This window comes from Phacochoerus africanus, chromosome 14 (assembly GCF_016906955.1).
Source record: "Phacochoerus africanus isolate WHEZ1 chromosome 14, ROS_Pafr_v1, whole genome shotgun sequence".
NCBI classification, from domain to species: Eukaryota; Metazoa; Chordata; class Mammalia; order Artiodactyla; family Suidae; genus Phacochoerus; species Phacochoerus africanus.
The window spans coordinates 25,863,375-25,888,310 of NC_062557.1; the positions used below are offsets into that span (position 1 = coordinate 25,863,375).

The window sequence follows — 24,936 nt, forward strand, 5'->3', positions numbered from 1 at the left end:
GATGGTACCCGGGGACCCTCCAGTGAAAACTGCTGCCCCCTTGCTGCTGCCCGTCTGATCCCACTTGCCGGTCAGCTCCTAAGAACCCTCTCCCCATGCCCCCTCCCACGGCTGCTGCTGCTGCACGTGCTGAGGCTTAGGGGAAAGGGAGCGGAGTTAGGAAGAAATTGTTGAAGGATGCTCATGTTTGGGGCTAGGAATCGAGACAGTTAGGGAACTGGGGAGTTCCTGCTGTGGCGTCTCTGCAGCACTGGGATGAAGGTTCAATCCCTGGCCCGGCACGGTGTGTTGAGGATCCAGTGTTGCAGCTTTGGCATCGGTCACAACTGCAGCTCGGATCTGAACGCCATATGCTGCGGGGAGATCCAAAAAGAAAAAAAAAAAGGTGGGGGAGTTGGGATCTGACAGGTAGGGGCACCATAGGGCCTCTGATAGTGTTCCTGGGAAAAGGGACCAACTCAAGTATTCAGCACTCACGAGGAACAGGAATCCCTGCTGCAAAGGAGCACTCTGATCAGAGCCATGCCATCTCGCTAATGATCAAGCCAAGGTGTCACATTCTAAAATAATCCTTCATATCACTTCACTATCACACCAGAACCTCAGCTCCATGAGGGTAGCTGCTTTTGTTCACTGCTAGAACAGGGTGTGGCCCATAGTAGATGGGCAATAAATACATGTTGAATGGATTAAAGGGGATGCAGTGTCTTTTTTATTTCGGCTGCACCCATGGCATATGGAAGTTCCTGGGCCAAGGATTGCATTCGAGCTACAGCGGCCATCTATGCCACCGCTGCTAGCAGCACTGGGTCCCTAACCCACTGTGCTATGGTGGGAACTCTTTGAGTCTTTTCTTTGATGAACTTTATTTTCCCTTTAAGGTAAGATTTTTTTTTTTTTAACTTCCCAGGGCCAGGGATTGAACTGGCACCACAGCAGTGACCAGCACCAGAGCCTCAACCCACTGGGCCACGAGGGAACTCCAAGATAGGATCTTTTTAAAAAATTACCATTTTATAGGGAGTTCCCTTTGTGGCTCAGTGGTTAATGAATCCGACTAGGAACCATGAGGTTGAGGGTTCGGTCCCTGCCCTTGCTCAGTGGGTTAAGGATCCGGCGTTGCCGTGAGCTGTGGTGTAGGTTGCAGACGCAGCTCGGATCCCGAGTTGCTGTGGCTCTGGTGTAGGCCGGTGGCTACAGCTCCGATTGGACCCCTAGCCTGGGACCCTCCATATGCTGCAGGAGCAGCCTTAGGGAAAAAAAAAATTACCATTTTATAGATGAGGAAACAGGCTGAGAGAGATGACATAACATCAGACCCTGCAGAAGTACCTGATGCAGGGGAGGGTGGGAGATGTAGGGATTTGTGGCTAGCTCTGACTCTCAGTTCAGTGCTCTCTTCTTTACGCAATTCATAGCCACTCTCCTGACCAGCACTCAGCATGACATCATGGTCTTGTGCTCTGGCTTAATCATAGAAATACTGCTAATAATAGTAACCATTGCTGTTTGTAATTGTTCAAGTAAGGCTTAAATGATCAAGACCATGGAAATTATTAATAACCCAGGCCCAGCCATAGTGGTGCGGGTCAGATTAAATTGTGTTGAGATGGATAACCTCGGCAATAATAGTAACCGGGATCATAAATTAATAACAGGAGTATTTAAATTAATGCCATACTGTCGATACCCTGGGTAGTAAGCAGCTCAGCGCTGCTGTTAATACTAATGTTGCCCCTTTCCTGCCTTCCATGAATTCAGCTGAGAGGAAAGGCAAGGCTCTAAAAGCAGCAGGAGGAGAAAGCTTCAAAGCGATCCTTTGGGAGTTCCCTGGTGGCGCAGCAGGTTAAGGACCTGGTGTTGTCACTGCAGGGGTGCAGGTCTGATCCCTGGCTGGGAACTTCTGCATGTCTTGGGTGTGGCCAAAACAACAACAACAAAGTGATCCCGGTCTGGGAGGAGGGCATCCTTGGGGATTTCTGAAGGGGCGCTAGCCGCCTGGCCTCTCAGGCCCAGCCATCAAGGGGGGTCATGTACATTCACAGTCAAGGCCATAGTGATGTCTGCCTGTCCTTTCTGGGGATGTCCTTTGTTGGTTATACAAGAAAGAAATCTGCAAGGAAGATTTTTGTCCCCCATGAATGAATGAAATAGCTGCAGCTGATCATTACAGCTGCGACATCACCTACCAGCAGCGAGCATGCCCTCTTGAGACGTAAGTGTCTTAATCTGCCCCTTCTCCCTGAATGTGGGAGAGTAGCCCTATTTTTTTTTTTTTCCCAAGTCTAAACTGAGATGTACATCTGGCCAAGATCAGGGTGAGGGGATGGACTTTGTCGACTTATCCCCCCTCCCCCAGCTCTCCTCCTGGGCCTTCCTGTCTGGGAACTAGGAAAGGGTGGGAACAGGTAGTGTGGGGGAGGCATCGAGGTTGACGTGGGAGTGGTTCCCACCCAAAGACTGGCAGCATACTCCCTGGGGTGCTGTGGTGGGGTGGGGTGCTATGATTAGGACTTGCCAAGCTTTCTAAGGCATGGTGAGTGCAGTCCCGGGGAAGGCGACCATAGTATATGGACGGGTACCTGGAGGTGAGTCCATCCAACCAACTTTACCTCTATTCCCTTCTCCAGACCTTTTCCAAACGCCTACTGTGTACGAGGCATTCAGATAAGAAACCCTAGTCCCCACCTGCACGGTGCTTATCAGCTAATGTAAACACAATCCAATGAAGGCTAAGTGTTTAGGATGCCTCTATGCTCTTGTTTGGGTGTAAGTGTGTGTGTTCATGACCGTGCGTGTGTTCCACATGACATAACTGCATCCGTACACAGGTGTGTGTGTGTAGGTGAGTACGTGTGTCTGCGTGTTATGAGCACATGGGAGACGAGTGTGCATGTGTGGAGGTGCACACGTATGTGTCGCATGCTCAGGTCTACAGGACTGCTTGAGCATGGTGTGGGCACGTGTGAGTGCACAAGCACATATACATGGGAGCTTGGGAGTGGGTGTGTTCCTTTTTGTGCGTGTACACACCTGGGATCCCTTCAAACCCACCTTTTGAGAATTCAGTTGATAGCGGGATGGACTCCACCTTGAACATCCCCGCTGCTTGCGGTCAGGGTCAGGCCACCTGCTGACCCCCCCTCCCAGGCCTCCGCACAGACAACCACCCCCCAACACCCGTACCCCCGCTCCGCCTCAGCACTGGGCAGGGGCAGAGGGAGGGGTGGCCTATAGGCCAGTGGGTATTATTGCTGATGCGGCTGGGTAGGGAGCAGGGCACCGGGAAAGAAGCTGAAGCCAGTGGCAGGGAAAGGCGGGTAGGAGAGTGAACCCTGCGGGGGGCCGCAGCCCGAGGGAATGGGAGCCGCAGTGGGGACGCCCCGAGCCCACAGCATCCGGGACAGACGCGCTGCAGCGCTGGCCAGGCGCCGGGTACCCGGGCGGGGTGGGGGATAGAATCGGAGGGCCGGGGCGCGGAGAAGCGGCAGCGGGGCAGGCGGGCGCGGCTCCCCGCAAGCCCTCCCTCCCCTTCGCTCCCCTCCCGGAGGCGGCAGGGCGGGCGGGAGCGGTTCCGGGGGTGGGCGGGCGGGCGGGCGGGGCGGGGAGGAGGCGGGGCCGCCGCACTGGCTTCCCTCAGCCCCTCCCGCCCTCAGCCAGAGGGAGCCGAGCCTCGGCCAGCTCCGGGGGGCGGGCGCTCGAGCGCAGCGCAGAGCAGCCCCATCGGTCCGCGGAGCGGACTCCACTGGAAGCCGAGCGCTGCCACGGTAGGCGGGCGATGGGGGCAGGTGCCGCCGGCTGCGCCATGGACTGGCCGCGCCTGCTGCTGCTGCTGCTGCTCCAGGGGGTGAGTGCTAGCCGGAGAGGAGCCCGCTCCCTTTCCCAGGACCGGAACCCTGATGAGTTCAGGTTTCCTCGAGGGAAAACAGAAAAGAGGGCTGGGGTCCTAGATGCTGGGGGCAGATGGCGGGAGAGAAGCTCCGATGCCAGTATCCACAGAGGGGCATCTAAGGATTTCAGAGCGAAGAGGCGACCCTGAGATCCAGGGTAGAGATGCGGATAAGAGGGGCGCACGGATACGGGGCCTCAGGTACCAGGAGGTGTATGTGTGGAGGAGCTGGGAAGGATCTCTCAGAAGGGGACCGTGGGGCTCTCGGATGCCTGGGTTCCTTGGAAGAAGGCGCTTGAATGCCAAGATCTCGAGGCGACTTCCCCCCTGAGCATCTTGATCTCTGGAGGGTCATGGGACGGAACCTGGGCTAGAGAAGGAGAAGGAATGGGACGGGAACTAGAGAAGTGAGGGGCGAGCGTGGTTAGGGCGGGGAACCGGAGACAAGGGGATGGAACAATGGGAGAGGAGGTTGCAGGGACTGGAGGCAAAGGGGACTGGGCATCGGACAATGAGGACCAGCCAGACAATGGGGGGGAGGGGCGTGGGAGGGAGACGTTCGTGGAGCGGGGCTCTGTTGAAGAAAGAGAAATGGTTAAGAGAGGGCAGAAAAGGGACGGCGGTGAGGGAGGTAGAGAGATGGAAGCAAAACGAGAGGACGGAGAAGGGAGAACGGACCCTAAGGTGGTCGGGGCCCCGCCTGCCCGCGGAGGGACAGTGGGACGAGAAGAGAGGGCAGAGGCACAGACGCTTCCCGCGCCTGTCGCGCGCTCTTTCTCCCGGCCTCGCGAGGTCAGGCAATTGTGGCTTGGGGTCCGAGGCTAGGAAGGGAGTGCCCATTTCGCCGGGGCGAACCCGCTCTCCGGGTTCTCCGGCGACCGGCGGGCTCCTCCTCCTCGTTTATTCTCGCAGTTTGAAGCAGAGCGGCGGACAGGATGGGACAGAGCTAGGCGTCGTCCGACGGGTTCTGGTCGCCGCCACTTCTTGGGGTGCAGAGAGGCGGGACGCGCAAGGCGGGGAAGGTCGGGGTAGCGCGCAGGCGAAGGCGGCCCGCAGGGGGCGCTGCGGCGCGAGGGCTGAGCCGTCGCAGCTACCCGCGCGACTGTGGCTAAGCGCCGCACCGCCACCCCGACCTCCAGTTAAGTTAAGCAGCCCGGGCGCCGCGCTGGTGGTTCGCTCTGTTTCCGCGCCCCGCCCAGCCTTCGGTGAAAGACACCGGGCAAGGAACGAAACGGGGGCGCTTGTACGCCTGGGATTCTGTCCCGGCAAAGGACCGTGGGTCCTCGTGAGCGTCAAAGTCCGCCCGGAAGTTCTGCCGAGACATTCAGGAGATGTGACCTGGTGTGTGGCCATGAACCGAGTGCCCTGGGAGGTTTGGCAATGGAGGAGGTGTCCTCACCCTCCCTGCCATCTTCATCTCTCATCGGAGCCTCGCATCTCCAAATCCCACCTTTACAGACAGGGAGACTGAGGCTCTGAGACTTGAAGCCAATTGCTCAAGATCCCACAAGCAAGTAGAGCCAGAATCCTAGCTGGCCTGCCCCTCACCTGATTCCCAGCCCGGTACTCCCCGTACCTCTTAAAAGGGGCTGCCCGGCGTCCCAGTTTGGGTTAAGAGCTGCGTGGCTCGGCGGCGGCGGGTCGGCGTGACAGAGTCCGGCCGACGGAATATTGGGGGCTGGGATGGGCAGAGAGCCTCTCCGGGTGCGGGTGCTGGCCCTATCCTCGAAGCTCAGCCCCAGTTCTCTGGGATGCTAGTACCTGTGGCTTCGTCCGGGCATGTGGGAGTGACTGCGGGCACGTTTGCTGACTAACGTCGCGGGTTAAAGATGCTTCTCAGCCGGGGAGGAAGGGAGCGGGAAGGGGGGTGGGGGGGACTGTAGTGCGGATCCCGGAGAGGCGAGGGCGTGGGCTCCGGATCTGGGCTGGAGGGTGTCCGCCGAGGAGAGAAAAGGCGAGACAGGAGGGGAGCTGCGCGTGGAGGACCTGGGGGCTCGGAAAGGTGGACCCCTCTGCAGCGCTCGGAATCTGCCGCCTGCAGCCCCTGGGACTCTCGCCTCCGCCTTGCCGCGGGGCTGCTGTCTCGGGGCTGGCTCTGCGCACCGCAGCGGTCCGAGTTTCTTCCTGGGCCGCGGCGAGAGAGTGCTGAAACCAGAGCGCGTCCCGGCGGGTCGGCTGGCGAGCCGCGCCGGTAATGGAGGCACTTTGTCATTCAGACGTCTGTAACAGGAGCCGCTGGACTGGCTAATGCGCATAATAGGGATGCAGCGACGGCAGCAAATGCGAGCACGCGAGCGGGGCCGGGTGGGGGAGGCGCCTCGGAAGGGAAGGGGTTCCCACCCTGCTGTACCAGCCAGGTCCCCTGCACGCGCCTAGATTCTTCCCTGGGGGGGGCGGGGCGGGGAGGCGGGAATAATAAAATTGATTGAGTGCCTACTGCGTGCCATGCATGGCCCTGAGTAATTTCTCTTATGTTATTTAATCCTTATAAGGTCCCAGCCGAGTCAATCTAGTTATTCCCATTTACAGCTGAGAGAGCTGAACCTCCCGGACCTTCAGACGCGAAATCAGGCTCTCCCAGTTTAGTAGATGGTGGCGCCTTTATTGGAACCTAGGGTGCCTGGCTTGGAGTTTACTCTGTCCTCCTTATGCCAGGCACCCGCCCCTCCCCCAACCTTCCAGATCACGGAAGGACACGTGGCCTTGAATTACACATTAGATAGTGTCCGGTGCTCTTGGCACCATAAAGTTATAGCTGAGCCCCTCTCCCCCAGCCCGCCCCCATTCAAATTCTTAGTGCAACATCCTCCTCAGTAATTCGCTCTTGTCTTTGACCCCAAACTCCACCCCTGTCTAAAGGGGTGAGGGGGCATGTGCCTCCCCAGGGTTTGCATTGGTCTCAAAGTCCCTTCCCATGTTTGAAAACTCTCCAACCCCGTGACAGTGGCCAATGGCTCCATTCACTTAAGGAACCCTTTGCTGAAGCTGCTGTGAATGCTTAGGACTCACCACACTGAAGCCTGCCTGTAGTTTCAGATTCTTTCAACTATTTCAGCGTATTCTCTATTGGGTCCAGTTTTGAAAAATTAAATCTTAAAAGTCCATTCACGTAAGGGTATTTCCACCTTAATTTCTTGAAAGCCTGGAAATGGCAAAAAGAACAAAAAAAAAAAAAAAGGAAAAGATTTGCAAACATTCTCAAAAATGGAATGAAATCATTCCATCAGACATGGAAATGAGTAAGTGTAATAAATGTAAATTTCAAGCAAATGTGTCTGTCATTTTGGCAAATCCATCGTTTGGAGCCATTAGCCTGAATCCTCGCCATCCCTCCCTCCTTCCCAGGATTGCTGAGCCTTGAACCCAGAGGGGGTGTGGCCGGGTGGTGCATCAGGCCGGTGAGCAGCATGACCTCTGTGGGCCTCAGTTTCCATCTCTGTCCCATGACGGGAACCCCTCAAGTCTTTCCTCCTCAGCTTCTGGAGCAACTCTTTGGGGTGATATTTTCTCTCCATCATGGGACCGTAACTCCTTCCAGGACTCAGAGACCTTGTCTTAAGAGACACTCTTAGTTCCTTTTTTTTTTTAAAGTATTTTATTTATTTATTTATTTATGTCTTTTTGCCTCTTCCAGGGCCACTCCTGTGGCACATGGAGGTTCCCAGGCTAGGGGTCTAATTGGAGCTGTAGCCACCAGCTTACGCCAGAGCCACAGCAACGCAGGATCTGAGCCACATCTGCAACCTACACCACAGCTCACGGCAATGCCGGATCCTTAACCCACTGAGCAAGGCCAGGGATAGAACCCGCAACCTCATGGTTCCTATTCGGATTCATTAAGCACTGCGCCTCGACGGGAACTCCAAGTATTTTAAAATGATAGTTGATTTACAATGTTCTGCCAATTTCTACTGTACAGCAAAGTGCCTCAGTCATTGGAAACTCAGTCCAATGCTTAGGAAATAGCTGCTGACTTAATTAACTTTGAGCAGAGCAGGTCCCCATCCTCCTTTGGTCCCCATCCTCCTTCAGACTCTTCTTGGTGGGTGTCTCTCTTCACTCCTGTCTTGCCCCCCTGCTCTGAGATGGTTTTCCCTCTTTGGGGATGGCTAAACTCTCCCCTCCCTGGAGTTCCCGTTGTGGCGCAGTGATTAACGAATCCGACTAGGAACCATGAGGTTGTGGGTTCGATCCCTGGCCTTGCTCAGTGGGTTAAGGATCCGGCGTTGTTGTGAGCTGTGGTGTAGTTGCAGGCTCAGATCCGATTAGACCCCTAGCCTGGGAACTTCCGTATGCTGCGAGAGGGGCTCAAGAAAAGGCAAAAAGACAAAAAAATAGAAATAAAAATAAAAACCTCTCCCCTCCCGCTACCTACTCTCTTCCCCTCCCCTCATCCCCTGCCCAGGCTCAGCAGCTCAGCTTGTCCTTAAGACAAGACACTTCTTTAATAAGTAACATTTAGTGTTTCCATCCTGGTGCAGAGGAAATGAATCTGACTAGGAACCATGAGGTTGTAGGTTTGATCCCTGGCCTCGCTCAGTGGGTTAAGGATCCGGCATTGCCGTGGGCTGTGGTGTAGGTTGCAGATGCGGCTCGGATCTGGTGTGGCTGTGGTGTAGGCCAGCATCTGTAGCTCCGATTGGACCCCTAGTCTGGGAACCTCCATATGCTGAGGGTGCAGCCCTCTAAAAGACAAATAAATAAATAAATAAAGGTAACATTTATTAAACTCTTACTGTGCACCAGACAGATTTGCATAAATTACTTCATTTACTTTTCACAGCCACCCTGGGCAGTAGATATCACCAACCCAGTGTTTTAGTTGGGAAAACTGAGGCTTAGAGAGATAGAGAATTTACCCAAAGCAACATGCTATTCAGTAGCAGATCTGGAATGTTTTGAACTAGAACACAAAACAAGCACAGGAAATGCATGGTTACTAATTATGTAGCCTTGACTCCAAATGCAAGACTTGGGAGAAGAGAGAGGACCACCTGCTGGGGTAAGGCCAGTGGGCTTTGAGAGGAGGGCGGGGCACAGGGCTGCCACTCCTCCCACTGCCACGACAGACCCTTCCACTATCCCCGGCCCAGGTCTCTACTGACCCCAATTAACAGGAACTCAGCCCAAAGCCAAAAGAATGCCAGAAAGACCTTGGAAAAGAGAAAGGAGGGGTTTCAAAGTAAATACACAGCTTACTCATTTACATAATGCTTACAGCCACCTTCTGAGACAGGTCCTGTCATAATTACCTAATGATGAAGAAACTGAGGTGCAGAGAAATTCCAAACCCGTCCCAGGTCACCTCACTCTAAGCCATGAGCCAGGATTCAGCGCAATGATGAAGGCAGGAGAACTCACACTTTTTACTCTGAGAAGGGCCCCCCTTTTGGTTCGGATCCTGCTTTCACTCCCTTTATACATCTTCCCACCAGGGCTAGTTACGTACTTTCTACAGATTCAATCAGACCTAATACATTAGAATAGGGGAGGGACTGCTCTGGTCACACTGGGAGCAGCGAGAATTGACAACTGATACCTTGACAGGAAAGGAGGAGACAGAAAAACGGTAAGAAAAGCTGACAGGAGAACTCCAAGAGACAAAAGTGTGGCCATTTGCGATAAAAAAAAACATAGGGCATCACTGCATCGCCGCCCAGAAAAATCGCTCGTGTAACTATTGAGCCCCTGAGTCATAGGGAAACGGTGAAAGTGTGTTTCAGAGACAGAGGAAGGGGAAGTGCCCGTAGTTAAAGTGAAAACCATTAGATGAGAAGAGCAGCAAATCCTTGACTTTCCAGAATCTCAGCTCTCTACAGAGAGAGTTGGTCCCTGGAGTTCTCATTAATCGAGGCCATATTGTCTCACTGTCTTAAATTCCAGAAATATACACGTTGGGTCCCTAATATGTGCCGGGTTCTGTCTCAGGCACTGAGGCCAGCACAGTCCCTGCTCTCAGGGAGCTGACAGTCCCATGGGGGTGTCTGCAGAGACTCAGACCAGACAGGAAGACTGAACAGGGAGGACATGGGACAAGGTGGCTCCGCCTGATCCAGGAAGGCTTGGGACCACGGGACCACTTCCCTGATGAAGTGACATTTAAGCAGAGTCCTGAAGGATGAAAAGAAATCTGAACAGACCCTTCTGGAATCTGGAGTCTAGCTCACCTCCTGGGGGAAAGCTCGCGTCGGGGACTACACCACCCCCACCCGCCCCGCTGGGCTTCTGGTCTGCAGATGTTCCCAGCACCCTGTCCCTGCCACCTGGGAGAAGACGGTGGCAGCACCCACGGTTCCCCTCCTAGGCTGCCTGCACCCTCCCCATTGGACTGTTGAGAACCAGTGGCTGCCTCCTCGACTGATCCAACCTGGCCATCCCCCTACCTCCATCAAACCCTGCTGAGACCTCAGGATATTTGAAAGGACTGGAGGGAAAGACATGTTTTGGGCCAACACGGAAGCAGCAGGGGAATGCCCCAAATGACCTGGACAGCGCCCCTCTAGTCCCATGATCCAAAGCCCCTGTTTCCTCTGAGCATCAAATGAGGGCTGCATGGTCTGGAGCCAGGGAAACAGGCTTTGGAATTTTATTAGACATTAAGATTTTTTTTTTTTTTAAAGGAACAGAAATACAAAGCAAGCTGCCAGCAGCCCCTCCCTCTAGGGAATCTGGTGCTAAATCATTCCATCCATGAGCAAAGATGCCTCAGCGGCAGGAATCTGACTCCCCTCTCCCCTGTTTCCAGTGCAGTTCCCACTGGCTACCTGGGGGGCAGGGAGAGGGGCGGGCTGGTGGCTGGAAATCAGACCCTGGTGGAGCAGGGCTGCTGGATGGTGAGAGCTGCCACTTTCCCATCATTGATAACAGACGTCCTTTTCTCCCGTCTTGGCGCCAGACTCTTGATGATTGGCTGCTCTTTTGCTTTGGCCCTAAGGTGACTCCCTCTCTCTCTCTCTCTCTCTGTCCAGAGAGATGAAGGGAAAGCAGGGCAGGTCAGAACTCTCAGAGCAGAGCCAAGATTTGAACCCAAGGTCCCACCTCTGTTCTTGGGTACAGACCCCTCCCATTTCATACTTAATATGTGGAATGGTAGAATTAAGGACCCGGAGCCCGGCTGCCCTTTGTTAGAAAAAGACTCCTCTTTGGGTACACGCATCCTTGCAGGTGTGCAGCTTAGCAGGTGGCATATGGGCTAGATTTCAGTTTCTAGTCACCTCCTTGGCTGGGAGTCCTATGCAAGCTGCAACCTGCCTGCCGCTTCAGCTGCTCCAAGTCTCTCTGCTGGACCTCAGGTTGCCTTCCCCCCATGATGTATCCTTGGGATTCTAGGAGCCGCTGTAACCCCAAGATGAACTTTGCAGAAAGTCAGCATCTGAGGCTCTGACCTCACACTCCCAGCAGCCTGCAGGGGTGCACTGTCCCCCGTGGCCTTTCTTCCCCACCAGCTTTCAAGTGCCAAATGCCTCCCTGGTGAGCTCATCCGGGCCCAGGTGGTTCCAATAGAAGGCTTTAGAAGGGGATGTTTGCTCCGTCGGAATCCACCCCTCCTCCATCTCTTGCCAGTCTGATCTTCCGACCTTCCCCCACTCAGGTGTCCCTTGGAGGTGCCAAGGAGACCTGTCCCACAGGCATGTACACTCACAGCGGCGAGTGCTGCAAAGCCTGCAACCTGGGTGAGGGCGTGGCCCAGCCTTGTGGAGCCAACCAGACCGTGTGTGAGCCCTGCCTGGACAGTGAGTATAGATGACCAGCGTGGGGAAGGGGGTGGAGGGCACACTCCGAGTCCTGGCAGGGACTCCTGCCCATCACTGCTTGGGCACCAGGAGTGAGTCTGCCCCAGGATAGGAGGCAGAGAGGGGAAGCTCCGAATGGATGAAAGAAGCATGCAGAGGGAGGAGGGGGACCTGAGGGGGGAATCCCTGGGGTGGGGGGGTGCCCCTTCCAGAGACCCCTAGCAGAGAAGCCTTGTAGAAGAGTGTACCGGCCAGCTGGGAGGAGTAGCTGATGCTAAGACCAGCTAAAAATATCCGCTGCACTGCAAAATCAATGGCTGCCACTTACCCTCCGCGTGTTTGTGGGGAGGGGAGGAAGATCAAATCCTGGCTGCCCTGGAGACTGACCTTGGGGGATCCTGGGAGGGTGTGGCTACCCCTCCCCCCAGGCCAACGGTTCTCCAGCCCTGACCGAGGAAGCAGAGCTTTCCCCAGACAGCAGGGATGGAGGCTGGCGCCCTACAAGGATGTCCTTACAGGGGGGTTGAGGTCAGGATGGGGGAGGGGCGCTGTGGCCATTCCTATCTGGGATTTCCTTGGGAAGAGGAGTCTTCCAGCGCTGCTGGATGAGGGAGGCAGAAAGATGGCAGGTCTGCCTGGAAACTTCTCCTCACTGTTGACTGTCAGATCCTGCCTTCTAACTGGCTACTCAATGCCCATCTGCAGGGCCAGTGGGAATTCTACTCAGACTGTTCTTTAATCGTGCTGGGAACAAGGTTACAGGAACTGGGGACTCTGAACCCACCCACCAGCCTGTCTTTAACCTTTGGAGCCAGCCCACCACCAACATCGCAAGGCACACACTCTCTCTCCCCTTCAGGCAACCCCAACTCCTTGATGTCCCGACCATACAGTTTTCCTATTTCTGTGCTTGTGGATCCTATAACTCCATCCCCCAGCACAGGGATGCCTGGGGCCAGGTGAGGAGGCTGGTCATCCTGCAATGCCTTTGCTACCTTGCCCTCTGGCCACCACCGCTGGCTCTGGCCATGCAGAGTTTCCATCCCAGTGCAGCGCTGGCCAACCATCAGCTGCCCTGCGACCTCCGGTATTTGCCTCTCTCAGTTCCTAGACTCTCGCCCAGGATCGCCTCTCCTTGGGTCCTAAGTCGCCTAGGATGGGACCGCAATCCTTTCTGTCTGAAGCAAGGGGTGGGATAGAAGAGGCTGAGAGAGGGAAGGGGAGGGAAGACAGGACCAGAGACCAGCTCGGAATTTTCCCTCCCGTTTCCTCCCTCTGCCCCCCTCCCCTCCCTCTGCCCCCCTTCTTCCCCATCCCCCGCCCCAGCTGTGTTAACGAGCTGCCTTTACAAGCCCACTTTATGAGACCGAGACCCCAGTGGACTTTCCCTCTATCCTCAAAACGTTTCCACAAGGAAACCCATTAAGCTCCTGCCTTCATTCTCTGCCAAAAAAGACCACATTTTCCCCACCTCCTAAAACTCTCTTCCCAGGAGTTGGCTGCTAATTTTCTGTATGTTCCCATGGCCAGGAAGCTCCCCTTCCCTTCCCCTGTGACTAGACCCACCCCCGTGCCACTTGCCAACCAGATAGGAGCCTCTTGTATAAACTGGACATCCTGCCTTGGCCATTTAGGTTTGGACATCCTTTCTGCTGTCTGACTAATATGAAGTTCATTGCCCACCCTGGGGAAGCCCAACCTTTACAGGACCCCTGCTGGGTGTCAAGTACTTTACAGTGGAATTTCACTTATTCCTCACCACAACAGGGAGTGAAGACTTTACTCCCTGTTTTATAGAGAAAGAAGAAAAGCTCAGAGAGGTTAAGTAAAACACCCAGAGTCACACAGCTAAATAAAGTGATGGAAGCAGGTTTTGAATCCAAGTCTGCCAGAAGCCTAGGAAGAGAAACACAGGGGTCCCTCTGCCAGAACTGATGTGACACCAAAGTCTCCCTCCAGGCCCATCTCTGCCTTTTCTTCCAAATCTCTTCCCCACCCCCGCCCCTCTTAAGCTACTGTCCCTTTCATTTCAAGAGAAGTGAAAAGCAGAGATGCTTTTCTCTTCTTTGCTTCTCCAGCCCCACCCTCAGCCGCCAAAATAATGACCCTGGGCTCCATCTTGGCTCTTGATGCCTTTAGAGAAGCTTAAGATTTAGGAACCCCCCCCCCCCAGCAAGCTTCAGTTTCCCTCCAGTGGGCTCCTAATATCTCTACCCCTGCTTCTGCCTTCTGGGCAATCCTCCTACCCCAGTTGTCAGGTTCTAAACCTGTGCTCTTCCAGCCTCTTGGATTCAGTCTGGCGTCGATTTCTCCACCTTGGGCTGGAAGGGGTGACGTTCTGGCTCTGTGCCTTCCTGCCTCTTTGCACGAGGATGCAAGGACTCTGGCATCCCCAGCACATCCATGCCCTGATTCTGGAGCTCCCGCCCATTAATTGAGCGTGAGTCAAGCATGAGCTTGAAAATCTTTCCCTCGTGCCATTTGAAAGGGCACTGGACTATATGTGCAAGTCCTTTTTCTTTCTAGCCCGGATCCCTCCTGCTATAGCTTTCGTGCCAGGAGTCCATCCCTGCCCTCAAGAGCCAAGCCCTTCTAGCAGCCAGGAGTAGCAGCGCCGTGGGTGGGAAATTCTGTTGTCTAACCCCAGTCACTCCCATTCAGGACACACCTGCTCCCACCTGTGCCGAAAGGGGTGGAAGGAGGCTCTCTGGGGAAGGCCGGCTGTGCCTGGGCTGGGTTCACAGCTCAACTCTGGCCTGCAGGGAGGGCTGGATGGGAACCACGCTCAGATTATGCCTTAATCACGCTGGGAACTCTTTAAAAGAGTTTGTCCAAAAAATGTACCAGCAGTGGCTGGGTTACCCCCTGGAAACCCCAGGGCCAGAGCTTCCGGGGTCTGGAGCTGGGGGGGTCTCGGCTCCCTTCCTCCTTCCCAGGCGCCTGCCACCAGCTTTGACCCCAGGGGAGGGGGTGGGAGTCAATGGGGGGGGGAGCGGGGCGAAACGAGGGGGTCAGAGCCCTGGCCCTGGCCAGGGATGGGGGAGGAAGGCTTCCAGCCTCTGCATCCTACGTGCCCCCAAGGAGAGGAAACTAAACTGGGGCGCAACTTCCCCGCGCGTCCATCTGTCCTCAGGCGTGACCTTCTCGGACGTGGTGAGCGCCACCGAGCCGTGTAAGCCGTGCACCGAGTGCGTGGGGCTGCAGAGCATGTCAGCGCCCTGCGTGGAGGCGGACGACGCCGTGTGCCGCTGCGCCTACGGCTACTACCAGGACGAGACGACCGGCCGCTGCGAGGCGTGTCGCGTGTGCGAGGCGGGCTCGGGGCTGGTGTTCTCGTGCCAGGATAAGCAGAACACCGTGTGCGAAGAGTGCCCCGACGGCACGTACTCCGACGAGGCCAACCACGTGGACCCGTGCCTGCCCTGCACGGTGTGCGAGGACACCGAGCGCCAGCTTCGCGAGTGCACGCGCTGGGCCGACGCGGAGTGCGAGGGTGAGTGTGCGCGGAGCGGACCTGGGGCAGGCAGGCTGGGTCCTGGCTGGCAGGATAGCCCCGTGGCCTCGAGCCAGCGGGCATCCTTCCAAGCCTTCCTACCAAGGGACCCCGTCCACTATTTCCGCCTTTGGGCTAAGTGGTTGGAAAGCCATGCGCCTCCTCCCAGGCCCCACTCCTTCTCCAAGGCTTTATTAATCTGTGGCTACTGACTGGGGATTGGAGGGGTGACAGTGAAGCAGCCCAGAGGTGGCCTCTGTGTGCAGAGGCACAGATAGGACATGTTGGATCCTTGAGGCCGACTCTCTGAACTGGAGGAGGGGCCCGAGGGTCCTCGGGGGTTGGGCGCTTGGTGGTTTATGGTTTTGGGACCTGGGATAGAATCCACCCTGTCCCTTACTATCTGCTTGAAGTCAAGGAAGTCACTCCTGCCTCTGGACCTCAGTCTCCTTACTGGTCATCGGGTTTCCAGGGTTACTGTGGGTTAGGGAAGGGGGCTGGCTCCCTTCCCCTGGTGGGAGAGGGGTCAGCAGTCACTGGTACAGTTGAGTCGAGGATGAAGTTGGACCCCGGGAACACACACTAAGTGGTTGTGGGGACAGGAGCTTGGGGACAGAGAAAGAAAGGAAGCAGCAGGCCTGGGGCTTGGGAGCCAGAGGACGAGGCAGGTGCACACAGACGGCCCTCTGCCTCCCCCCCACTCCCCCCACCCTGGGGTGGATGGGAGCTGAGGGTGCCTACCTTCGCCAGATGGGGGCAGTTCCTGGGGTGGGAGGAGGACACCCTGTGGCAGCCAGGACAGAACTGTTTTGGTCTCTGGTTGGGGACATCCATCTTGGGGGAGAGACTGACAGGGCCTTTGCTTTCTGTCCATCACCCCATGGCTGGGCACACATTTCGCTCTTTCCCCTGGGGACCCAACCCTCAGGGTGGTGCCCTCACTCTGAGCAGGCGACACCGAGCCTCCACCAAGGAGCCCTGAGTTGGACGGGACACAGACGGCCTTTGCCCGAGTCTGATGAGGGAGAGGCGGTCCCAGCACTTAGTTCCCGGGAGATCCCTCATTCTGGCGGAGGCTGCATTGCCCCCCTGCCCCAGTCAGCCCCGAGTCGGAAGGGAGTGATAGAAGCCTGCCCAGGGAGCCTCTAGTCTGACACACCCATGCCTTCCTTCCACATCCTGTGAACCCCCCCCCATGCACAGGGACCTCAGGGTGGAGAAGGCTATTAAGCTGGGCTGAGGCCAGGTATGTGTGAGAGAAGCTTCTTCCTGTATTCAGATGTGGGGTCAGGGTGGAGGAGCAGGGGCGGGGGGGGGGGGGGGAAGAGAACAAGGGGGTTCCGGTAGCAATTGCCCTGGGCCAGGAGACAGGCAAGTAGCATCAGGCACCGAGCAGAGCAGGGAGGGAGTTTCAGCAGCCTGCAGGCGGGCAGGCGGGCAGCACCGGTCTGCGGGCAAGTCCTGACCAGCTGGCAGGTGGGCAGGCAGGGGCTCAGTTAGAGCAAAGGAAGGTGGTGGCTGGGGGAGGGGGGGGCTCTGCTTTTGGGGAGTGGGCTTTCCCAGCCACCCTGAAGGGGGGCATTTATCCCTGTCCCTCCCCCCCGCCCCCGGTTCTAGCCTCTGAAGGGGTCAATGTCAGCTCTAGGGCAGAGGGAACATTTCTGGAACTGGAATTTGATTCCTGGTTTGGTTGCCCCCGCTCTGCCCCAGTGCAGGGTACTTCCTTGCGCATACATTTCAGGTGTCAACATGGTGACTCACCCACCCTGGGGCCAGAAACACACCCCCCTACCACCACCACCAACCAAAGAAAGTTGGGTTTAGGAAAGGTAACCTGGTCCCTCCTTCCACCCCCACGCCTGACAGCTCCCATTCCGGAAATGGCTGTCAGGACCTGCCGAGGGGCTTGGTGGGTTGGAATGCTAGTGGACATGGCCACATCTGGATCTCATCCCCTGCTTCCCTCCCATGGGGGGGGTATAGATTGGAGAGATGTGGGGAAAGCACCTTGGAAGGCTCTGTCTTCAGCCTGGTCCATCCTCCGCCCTCTCTCAGCTCTTTCCCACTTCTCTCCAATCTCTGTGACGCCCGATTCCCTGACGGCCCCCCCCCGCCCCCCACCATACCTTCAGCCTCTGGGTTCTGGCGGGTTGAGCAGAACTGTACCCTCAGCCTGGGGAGGCTCAAGCTGCCCCTCCGGAGCTGGCGCAGTCCCCCAGCTGGGCCAGAGAAGACCCTCGGCGGGCCAGCGCCTGGTCTGGGGCTGCCCCAAAGGAGAGCTGAGTCTCCTCCACTCCACGCCCCACCTCTTCCACGCCCTCCCTCCCCAGACTGAGATGGCGGAGGGGTGGGGTAGGGTGGCAGAGATGGCAGCTCCCTCCCCAACGCCAGCCAGATGGATGCCAGATTCACATCTGGAGACCTTACTTCTCAGAAGGTGCTGAAAATGAGGGCCTTTGAAGCATCTTTGTCTTCAGCCAAGGAGGCCAGGGAAACCGGTGGGCAGCTTGGACTCCAACCTGGGTGGGCAAATTGGGGACTGGATGAGGCAGCGCTCGGTAGCAAAGTGCCCGCCCTTCACCCCACTGGCATGTCCTGTCTGCTCACCCTCCCTGCCCCAGGCGTGGGACGTGAAGACAGATGGGGCAGGCGGCTTTGCCCAGACAGGTCCCCCCAGGTCGTTCAGAGCCCACATCCCCGGGTGCTGTCCCCGGCTGGGTTGCAGAGTGGAAAATCCCACTCACCCGTGCCAGGGGGGGCTGGGTCTCCTGCCAGGGTGGCTGGCAGTGCCCAGCTGGCATGAAAGAACCTAGGTGGGTGGCAGGGCAGTCTCCGTCCCTTGAGGCAGTGGCAGTGGGGCTCTGTAGGTTCTCTCTCCCTCAGTTCTTATCCTTCTCAAGTTGGGTTTGGGCTACCTGGCACTGTCTTCTTCCGGTGGCAAGATCAGATGGTTCGGGGGCCACATGGGGCAGGAAATTGAGGGTAGCCACTATCCACGGACAGGCCAGAAGGAAGCCAGCCAACTGGACACCTCCCCACCCTGCCTGAGCCTAGAGCTAGGACACCAGAGACCGGAGGGAGGCAGCATGCCAGCTCTTGGGGGTGGGTACAGGGGGAAGGTACCTCTCTGCCAGACCCAATTACCTTCTCCTTCTTTTTTTTTTTTTTTTTGCATTTTAGGGCTGTGCCCAAGACATATGGAGGTTCCCAGGCTAAGGGTCAAATCACAGCCACAGCTGCCAGCCTACCCCACAGCCACAGCAACATGGGATCTGAGCCATGCCTGCAATCTGCACCACAGCTCATGGTAATGCCGGATTCTTAACCCACTGAGCAAGGCCAGGGATTGAACCGGAGTCCTCATGGATGCTAGCTGGGTTTGTGACTGCTAAACCACAATGGGAATTCCCACCTTCACCCCCCTTTAGGACAAGGATGACTGGGGCTGCTGGGGCAACCTGAGGCCAGAGAGATTACAACATTCCCTAGCCTGATTCCCGCTGGAGGCTTCCTGGGGCCCACTCTCTTTGTGGGTTTACCTCCATGCCAGCCTTCTGGGTACCCAGGCAGAGTAGAATTCTAGGACCACAGCTATACTCGAGATGGAAGGGAGATTAAAAACCATCTCTTTTAATAGCCCCACCCTAGAGGAAGTTCCCGTGTGGCTCAGTGGTAATGAGTCCGACTAGTATCTATGAGGTTGAGGGTTCGACCCCTGGCCTTGCTCAGTGGGTTAAGGATCTGGTGTTGCCATGAGCTGTGGTGTGGGTCATAGACGTGGCTTGGATCCTCTGTTGCTGTGGCTGTGGTGTAGACCGGCAGCTACACCTCTGAATCGGCCCCTAGCCTGGGAACCTCCATATGCCATGGGTGTGGCCCTAAAAAAAAAAAAGCAAAAAAAAAATAGCCCTATTCTGGAGATGGGGAAATTGAGGTCCTGAGAAGTGAAGGGCCTGGTGCAGAGTCACACAGCACGTCAGCGACAGAGCTGAAGGGGACCCGGGTCTCCCGATTCTCAGGGCCTTTGCTCTTCTCCGCCATCAAGACATCACACCCCGACTCCCAGCCCTCAACCCCATGTGCAGCAGCTGGATCTGCAAATACCTGGGGGCAAGACAGGGTCTGGGGAAGAAGCTAAAGGGGTGAGAACATAGGGGAGGGGCTTGAGGGGACGGGTCCTCACTCCTGTAGCCCTTTTCTCCCAGAGATCCCGGGCCGCTGGATGACACGGGCTACACCCGCCGAGGGCTCCGACAGCACAGAGCCCAGCACCCAGGAGCCTGAGGTACCTCCAGAGCAAGACTTCGTAACCAGCACGGTGTCCGATGTGGTGACCACAGTGATGGGGAGCTCCCAGCCCGTGGTGACCCGAGGCACCACCGACAACCTCATCCCTGTCTATTGCTCCATCCTGGCTGCCGTGGTCGTGGGCCTAGTGGCCTACATCGCCTTCAAGAGGTGAGACGGGAAACAGGGGCCAGGGAGCCAGATCTTTGCCCTCAAGGAGGGCTTTGCTGTGACCATGACCTGAAAATACACACACTCTTTCATTTTTTTTTTCTCTTTTTTTGCTTTTTAGGGCCACACCCATGGCATACGGAAGTTCCCAGGCTAGGGGTCTAATCGGAGCTACAGCTGCCAGCCTATGCCACAGCCACAGCAATGCCAGATCCCAGCCTCATCTGCAACCTCCATCACAGCTCAGGGCAATGCCAGATCCTGAACCCACTGAGCAAGGCCAGGGATCAAACCCACACCTCATGGATACTAGTCAGATTCGATTCCGCTGTGCTACAACAGGAACGCCCTTTTTGATTTTTTTTTAATTTTTGATTTTGATTTTGATTTTTTTGGCTGCCTGACGGCACATGGTGTCCCCAGGCCAGGGATCAGATCCCAGCTGCAGTTGGGACCTGTGCCACAGCTACAGCAACGCTGGATCCTTGAACGAACTGTGCCCCACCAGGGATCGAACCAGCGTCCTGGCGTTGCAGAGATGCCAATGATCCGTTTGCGCCAGAGCGGGAACTCCTACGCACACTCGTTTAAGTCAACCCCAAACTGAGGTCATCCTCACTCACCACCAGCTTCCCCACTCCTGAGTGCGGCAGGTCAGCTGGAGGTAGGGAAGGGGGGACCGTTCCTGTCCTGGTGCCAGCACCTCCTCTCTCCCATTCTGCTCCCCTACCTGACACCCCAGCCCCCAACTCCCCACAGAGCTTTCTTCACCAACTGCTTGTGTCCTCACCCCCTGCACCCCATGTATTCCCACGGTCCTGGAAAGTTTTTTTTTTTTTTTGTCTTTTTGCCATTTCTTGGACTGCTCCCTCGGCATGTGGAGTTCCCGGCTAGGGGTTGAATCGGAGCTGTAGCCACCGGCCTACGCCAGAGCCACAGCAACGTGGGATCCGAGCCTTGTCTGCAGCTTACACCACAGCTCACGGCAACGCCGGATCCTTAACCCACTGAGCAAGGCCAGGGATCGAACCCACAACCTCATGGTTCCTAGTCAGATTCATTAACCACTGAGCCACGACGAGAACTCCGTGGAAAGCATTTAAGTGCATTTTCCATTTTTCCATTCTTAAAAAAAAAAAAAAAAGTCACCAAAGTAACGGTATGCTTCTTTGGGAAAACGCAAACAGGACCAATGGCTTGTAAAGCAAAAAGTATAAAGCCCCCTTTTACCTCCCCAAATCCTACCCCTCTCCTCACTGCAATCTGTTGGGAATGGATCCCTTCCAGCCATTTTCTGTGTGTTTCTAAAAAAACGCGTGTAAAACCTTTTATAGGTATACGTACACACGCAGGGTTTTTTTTTTTTTTCTTTTGATTTTTTTAAAGCTGCAGTGGGATCACACTATACATATTCCACGGCTTATTTTTTTCCCTTAGTCTCCCTTGGGGGAGCTTTCCTCTGAACTTGTAGATTATCTGATCATTTCTAAGGGCTCCCTCAATCCTATGGGTGGATCAGCGTTGAGGTAGCCGGTCTCCTGTTGATGGATGTTTGGTTTGTTTTCAGTTTTTGTCTTATTGCTTTATAATAGCAGAGGAAATCCTTGCACATATCCCTGCGCACATGTGGGAGTGCTTTAGAAGGGTAGATGGGGAAAAGCGGAATTTCTGGGAAGTCATTTATTTGTACACCGCTTGTCCTGTGCACAGGGACTGATCACTTGCCAGGTATACCAAGCGCTGGGTGCTACTCTGCCCTCACAGCACCTCTGGCGTGGACTGGGGGCAGGTGTGGGGAGAAAGGAGCGCCTCGGGGACTGTGGGGGGGCGGTTACAGCTGCCCCCCCCCAGGCCCCTAGCCTCCCCCCAACCCCAGAACACAGATACCTTAGCCGCACAGCCCATGTGGCCCCTTAGCCCTGAGACTGGGTCTGTCCTCCGGCTCCAGGTGGAACAGCTGCAAGCAGAACAAGCAAGGAGCCAACAGCCGGCCCGTGAACCAGACGCCGCCACCCGAGGGAGAGAAACTCCACAGTGACAGCGGCATCTCTGTGGACAGCCAGAGCCTGCATGACCAGCAGCCCCACACGCAGACGGCCGCAGGCCAGGGTGAGCAGCGAGGCAAGGCAGGGGGGCGGGGGGGAGACTGCGATTAGGATTCGCTGTAGGAGGGCTGTGGGGGGGGCAGTTTGGGGGGCCCCTCTGTGTGGAAGGATGGGAGTGGTAGGAGGAGGGAATGCGTGGGAGCGCTCCTTTCCAGGGGAACGGCTTGGGAAATGGAAGCTTCGCCAAATTGGAGCATCTAGACTCATCAAGCTAATTGTCCTCCAGGGCTAATTACTCCCCAAAGTGGCTGCAATTAGCCTCCTACCCAGGACTTCTGGGGAACAAGTAGTTAATTAGGTCCCCTAATTAGTGGCCCATAGCCCAGCTCCAGGACCCTTGCTGCTCTTGAGTCTGGGACCAGAAGTCCTGTCTCCTCCTTGATTAATTGCTGGGGTTGCAGGGAGGGGAGGGCAGGGACGTTAGGTGGCGGGGATGGTTCTGGAGCTGTGGGTGAGGAAGGCAGGTGAGTCAGCATCCCCCACATCCCCCCACCACCCTTCCCCCTATCCAGGACCTCCTCTCGGGCATCCCTCTGTCTCTGGACCCTTGGGTGTTCCCCAGATTGGGAGGAGAGATGCCTAAGCCCTTCCTGAGTCTGGCTTTAGGCCTCCCGGGCCGACTGTGGGGGGAAAGGGGGGGGGTCCCGTGGGTCACACCTGACTCCGCCTGGGTTCTCTGCAGGCCTCAAGGGTGACGGAGGCCTCTACAGCAGCCTGCCGCTGGCCAAGCGGGAGGAGGTGGAGAAGCTGCTGAATGGCTCCGCAGGGGACACCTGGCGGCACCTGGCGGGCGAGCTGGGCTACCAGCCCGAGCACATAGACTCCTTCACCCATGAGGCCTGCCCGGTCCGCGCCCTGCTGGCCAGCTGGGCCGCCCAGGACAGCGCCACGCTCGACACCCTCCTGGCCGCCCTGCGCCGTATCCAGCGAGCCGACATCGTGGAGAGCCTGTGCAGCGAGTCCACGGCCACGTCCCCAGTGTGAGCCAGCCAGCCGGGGAGCCCCCGCCCTGCCCCCGCATTCCGATGACTGATGCTCCAGCCAACCCCCACGGGCCAGCGTCAGAGCTGTGCACCTCTGGGCAGGGCCTTGGAGCCTCGGCCCGCTCCCCCCCCCCCCCCAAACCACAGCCCTGTCACTACTCCTGTGTGGCCCCATCGCTCTGATCACAGTGCCAGAAGCGCCCCTGCTGCCTCTCCCACCCCTCCCGGCCCCATCACCATCTCAGGCCTTCGCTCCCATCTCCCCCCACCTCTGGGGGCGGAGGGGGGGGAACAGCCCCTCCCCCCTTAACAGGTAGTCATTGCAGGGGGGCTGACACCAGGGATGGTGTTGGGGGCATGACAAGGCCCCAGAGACGCAGAGGGAGAGACTGCGGTACCAGAGCCATGGACTCACACTGTGAACTTGGGGAACAAGGAGCATCATCATGGCCTAGACCTCCCTCTGCCCCCCTTCCTCCTCCCCTCTGGCCTAAAGTGAAAAGGATCAGAGGTTTGTCAGAGCTGGAAGGGGGGGGTTGGAATCTAGCTCACCCCCCTCCTTTTATCTACAGGACAGTGAGGCCCAGAGAGAGGCAGGGACTTGCCCGAAGCCACACAGCAATGGGGAGGCCAAAGATGGGCTGCCCTCCCCACCCCCCCCCGCCAAATGAGGGGCGCAGGCCTCGGTTTGCTGGGAGTCGGGGGCCAGGCGACCCTCTGGGAAAGGTCTCGAAGCCAAACCCAGTCTGCCCGTCACCATCTCCAGGCCTGTCTAGTCCCTGTGGACAGGGGATGCTTCACCGAAGGCCTGGTCCCCTGAGGCGTCATGATCACGATCAGGTTTGGGGTTTGTGGCCTAGGGTGCTGCTTCCCCCTACCTGTCCCCACAGGCATGTCACCGTGGCATCCCTGGTGTGGCCCAGTCTGCAGGTACCCGCCATTCCAGCACAGACCCCAAGCCAACGTAGGCAGCATCTTCTTCCCCCCCCTCCCCCCTCCCCCGGAGCCAGCCCTGGAGGTCTGGGGACTAAGGACCCCTCCCACCCCAACCCACAACACACACATTCACAGGCACACACACACAGGGGAGGAGAAATCTTGCTTCTCTCCAAGAGTTCTTTCTCTTGGACTGCGACCGGATCTTGCTGGGGCAGCTGCCAGAGAAGCATCGAAGGGATTTGAACTCTGCTTGCTGTCTCCCCTCGCCCCCGGGTTTGGCGGGCCAAGGACGGCTGAGGCTGGAGCTGGCGCCTGCCTTCCAAGAGCCTGCACGCGGAGGAATGCTCCCCGCTCCCCCCCTTCCCCGCAAGCCCGGCTTTGGCTGCACCCCGGAGGCAGCAAGGACGCAAAGCGGACCAGCGTGGGAACGCAGCAGGAAGGAACTGAGTTACACGGTGGCCCAGAGCGTGTCTCTCGCGAGTTTAAAGGACCCCGTGAAGGACGTTTTCCCCCTAGCTTGGTACCAGAAAGGGGCCGGGCGGTCCCTCCCTGGCCTGTTCTGTTTTGCCTGATGTTGGAATGAGTGTGGACCCCCTCTATTTAGCATGAACGAGCCCCGAGCAGAGTGTACAGGGACAGCCGCCGCCCCCCCCACACCCTGTCCCCAGCCCAAGGTTCTCCCATCCCTATATAAGGGACTGGAAACATCGTACCTGGATGGTATTTCTTCCATCTGATTCTGTGACAGGAGGAGGAAATTCACCTGCTGGCCCCTCACCTGTGACCCTGGGGAGTGAGGCCAAGTCCCAGGTATTTATTTTCCTCCCCAGCAGCAGGGGAGGGGGCGGGAGGTTGCAAATATGTCTCAGCATGTGTTTGGTTCTGGGGCCCCTCCTCCTGCCTCCCTTTGGGCCGAGATGGAACCCTTTTGCACCCACCCTTCCCCCCAGCTGGAGGCCATGTGAGCTCCAGACTCCCTGTCCCCTGCCCTGTCCCCTGCCCTTTGCATCCTGTGTAATCATTTCTTGGGCCCTCCTGAAACCTACACATAAAACGTAAATGATGACCATTAAATAGCAAAGAAAGAAAAATCATGCAGAGGTTTTCTGGAAATGCATGCTATTTGAGCTGGTGGGGGTTGGGGGGGGGCCGGTGTTGTTTGTGGGTATGGCCGGGACCTGGGTATAATTTCCAACTTGGTGAGTTCCTGTCCTATTTTTCCCCCCAGGTAATAGGGACGTGTTAACCCAAATCCAGCAAATTCACACATGTCACCGTGGAGTTACTTTAAGTGGGATAAGGAAGGAGTGGGGGCCCTCGCCCCCAGATTTTGGAG

General features: G+C 56.8%; 1 protein-coding gene across 1 annotated transcript; it reads left to right on the plus strand.

The window, feature by feature from the left end:
• The first annotated feature begins 3,664 nt into the window (after window positions 1-3,664).
• On the plus strand, window positions 3,665-24,694 carry NGFR (nerve growth factor receptor). The gene is made up of 6 exons (XM_047758334.1): window positions 3,665-3,847; window positions 11,481-11,622; window positions 14,756-15,115; window positions 19,321-19,573; window positions 21,522-21,682; window positions 22,361-24,694. The coding sequence occupies exons 1-6, from the start codon at window positions 3,779-3,781 to the stop codon at window positions 22,660-22,662; spliced, it is 1,287 nt and encodes a 428-aa protein (XP_047614290.1). The 5' UTR covers window positions 3,665-3,778; the 3' UTR covers window positions 22,663-24,694.
• The last annotated feature ends 242 nt before the right edge of the window (window positions 24,695-24,936 follow it).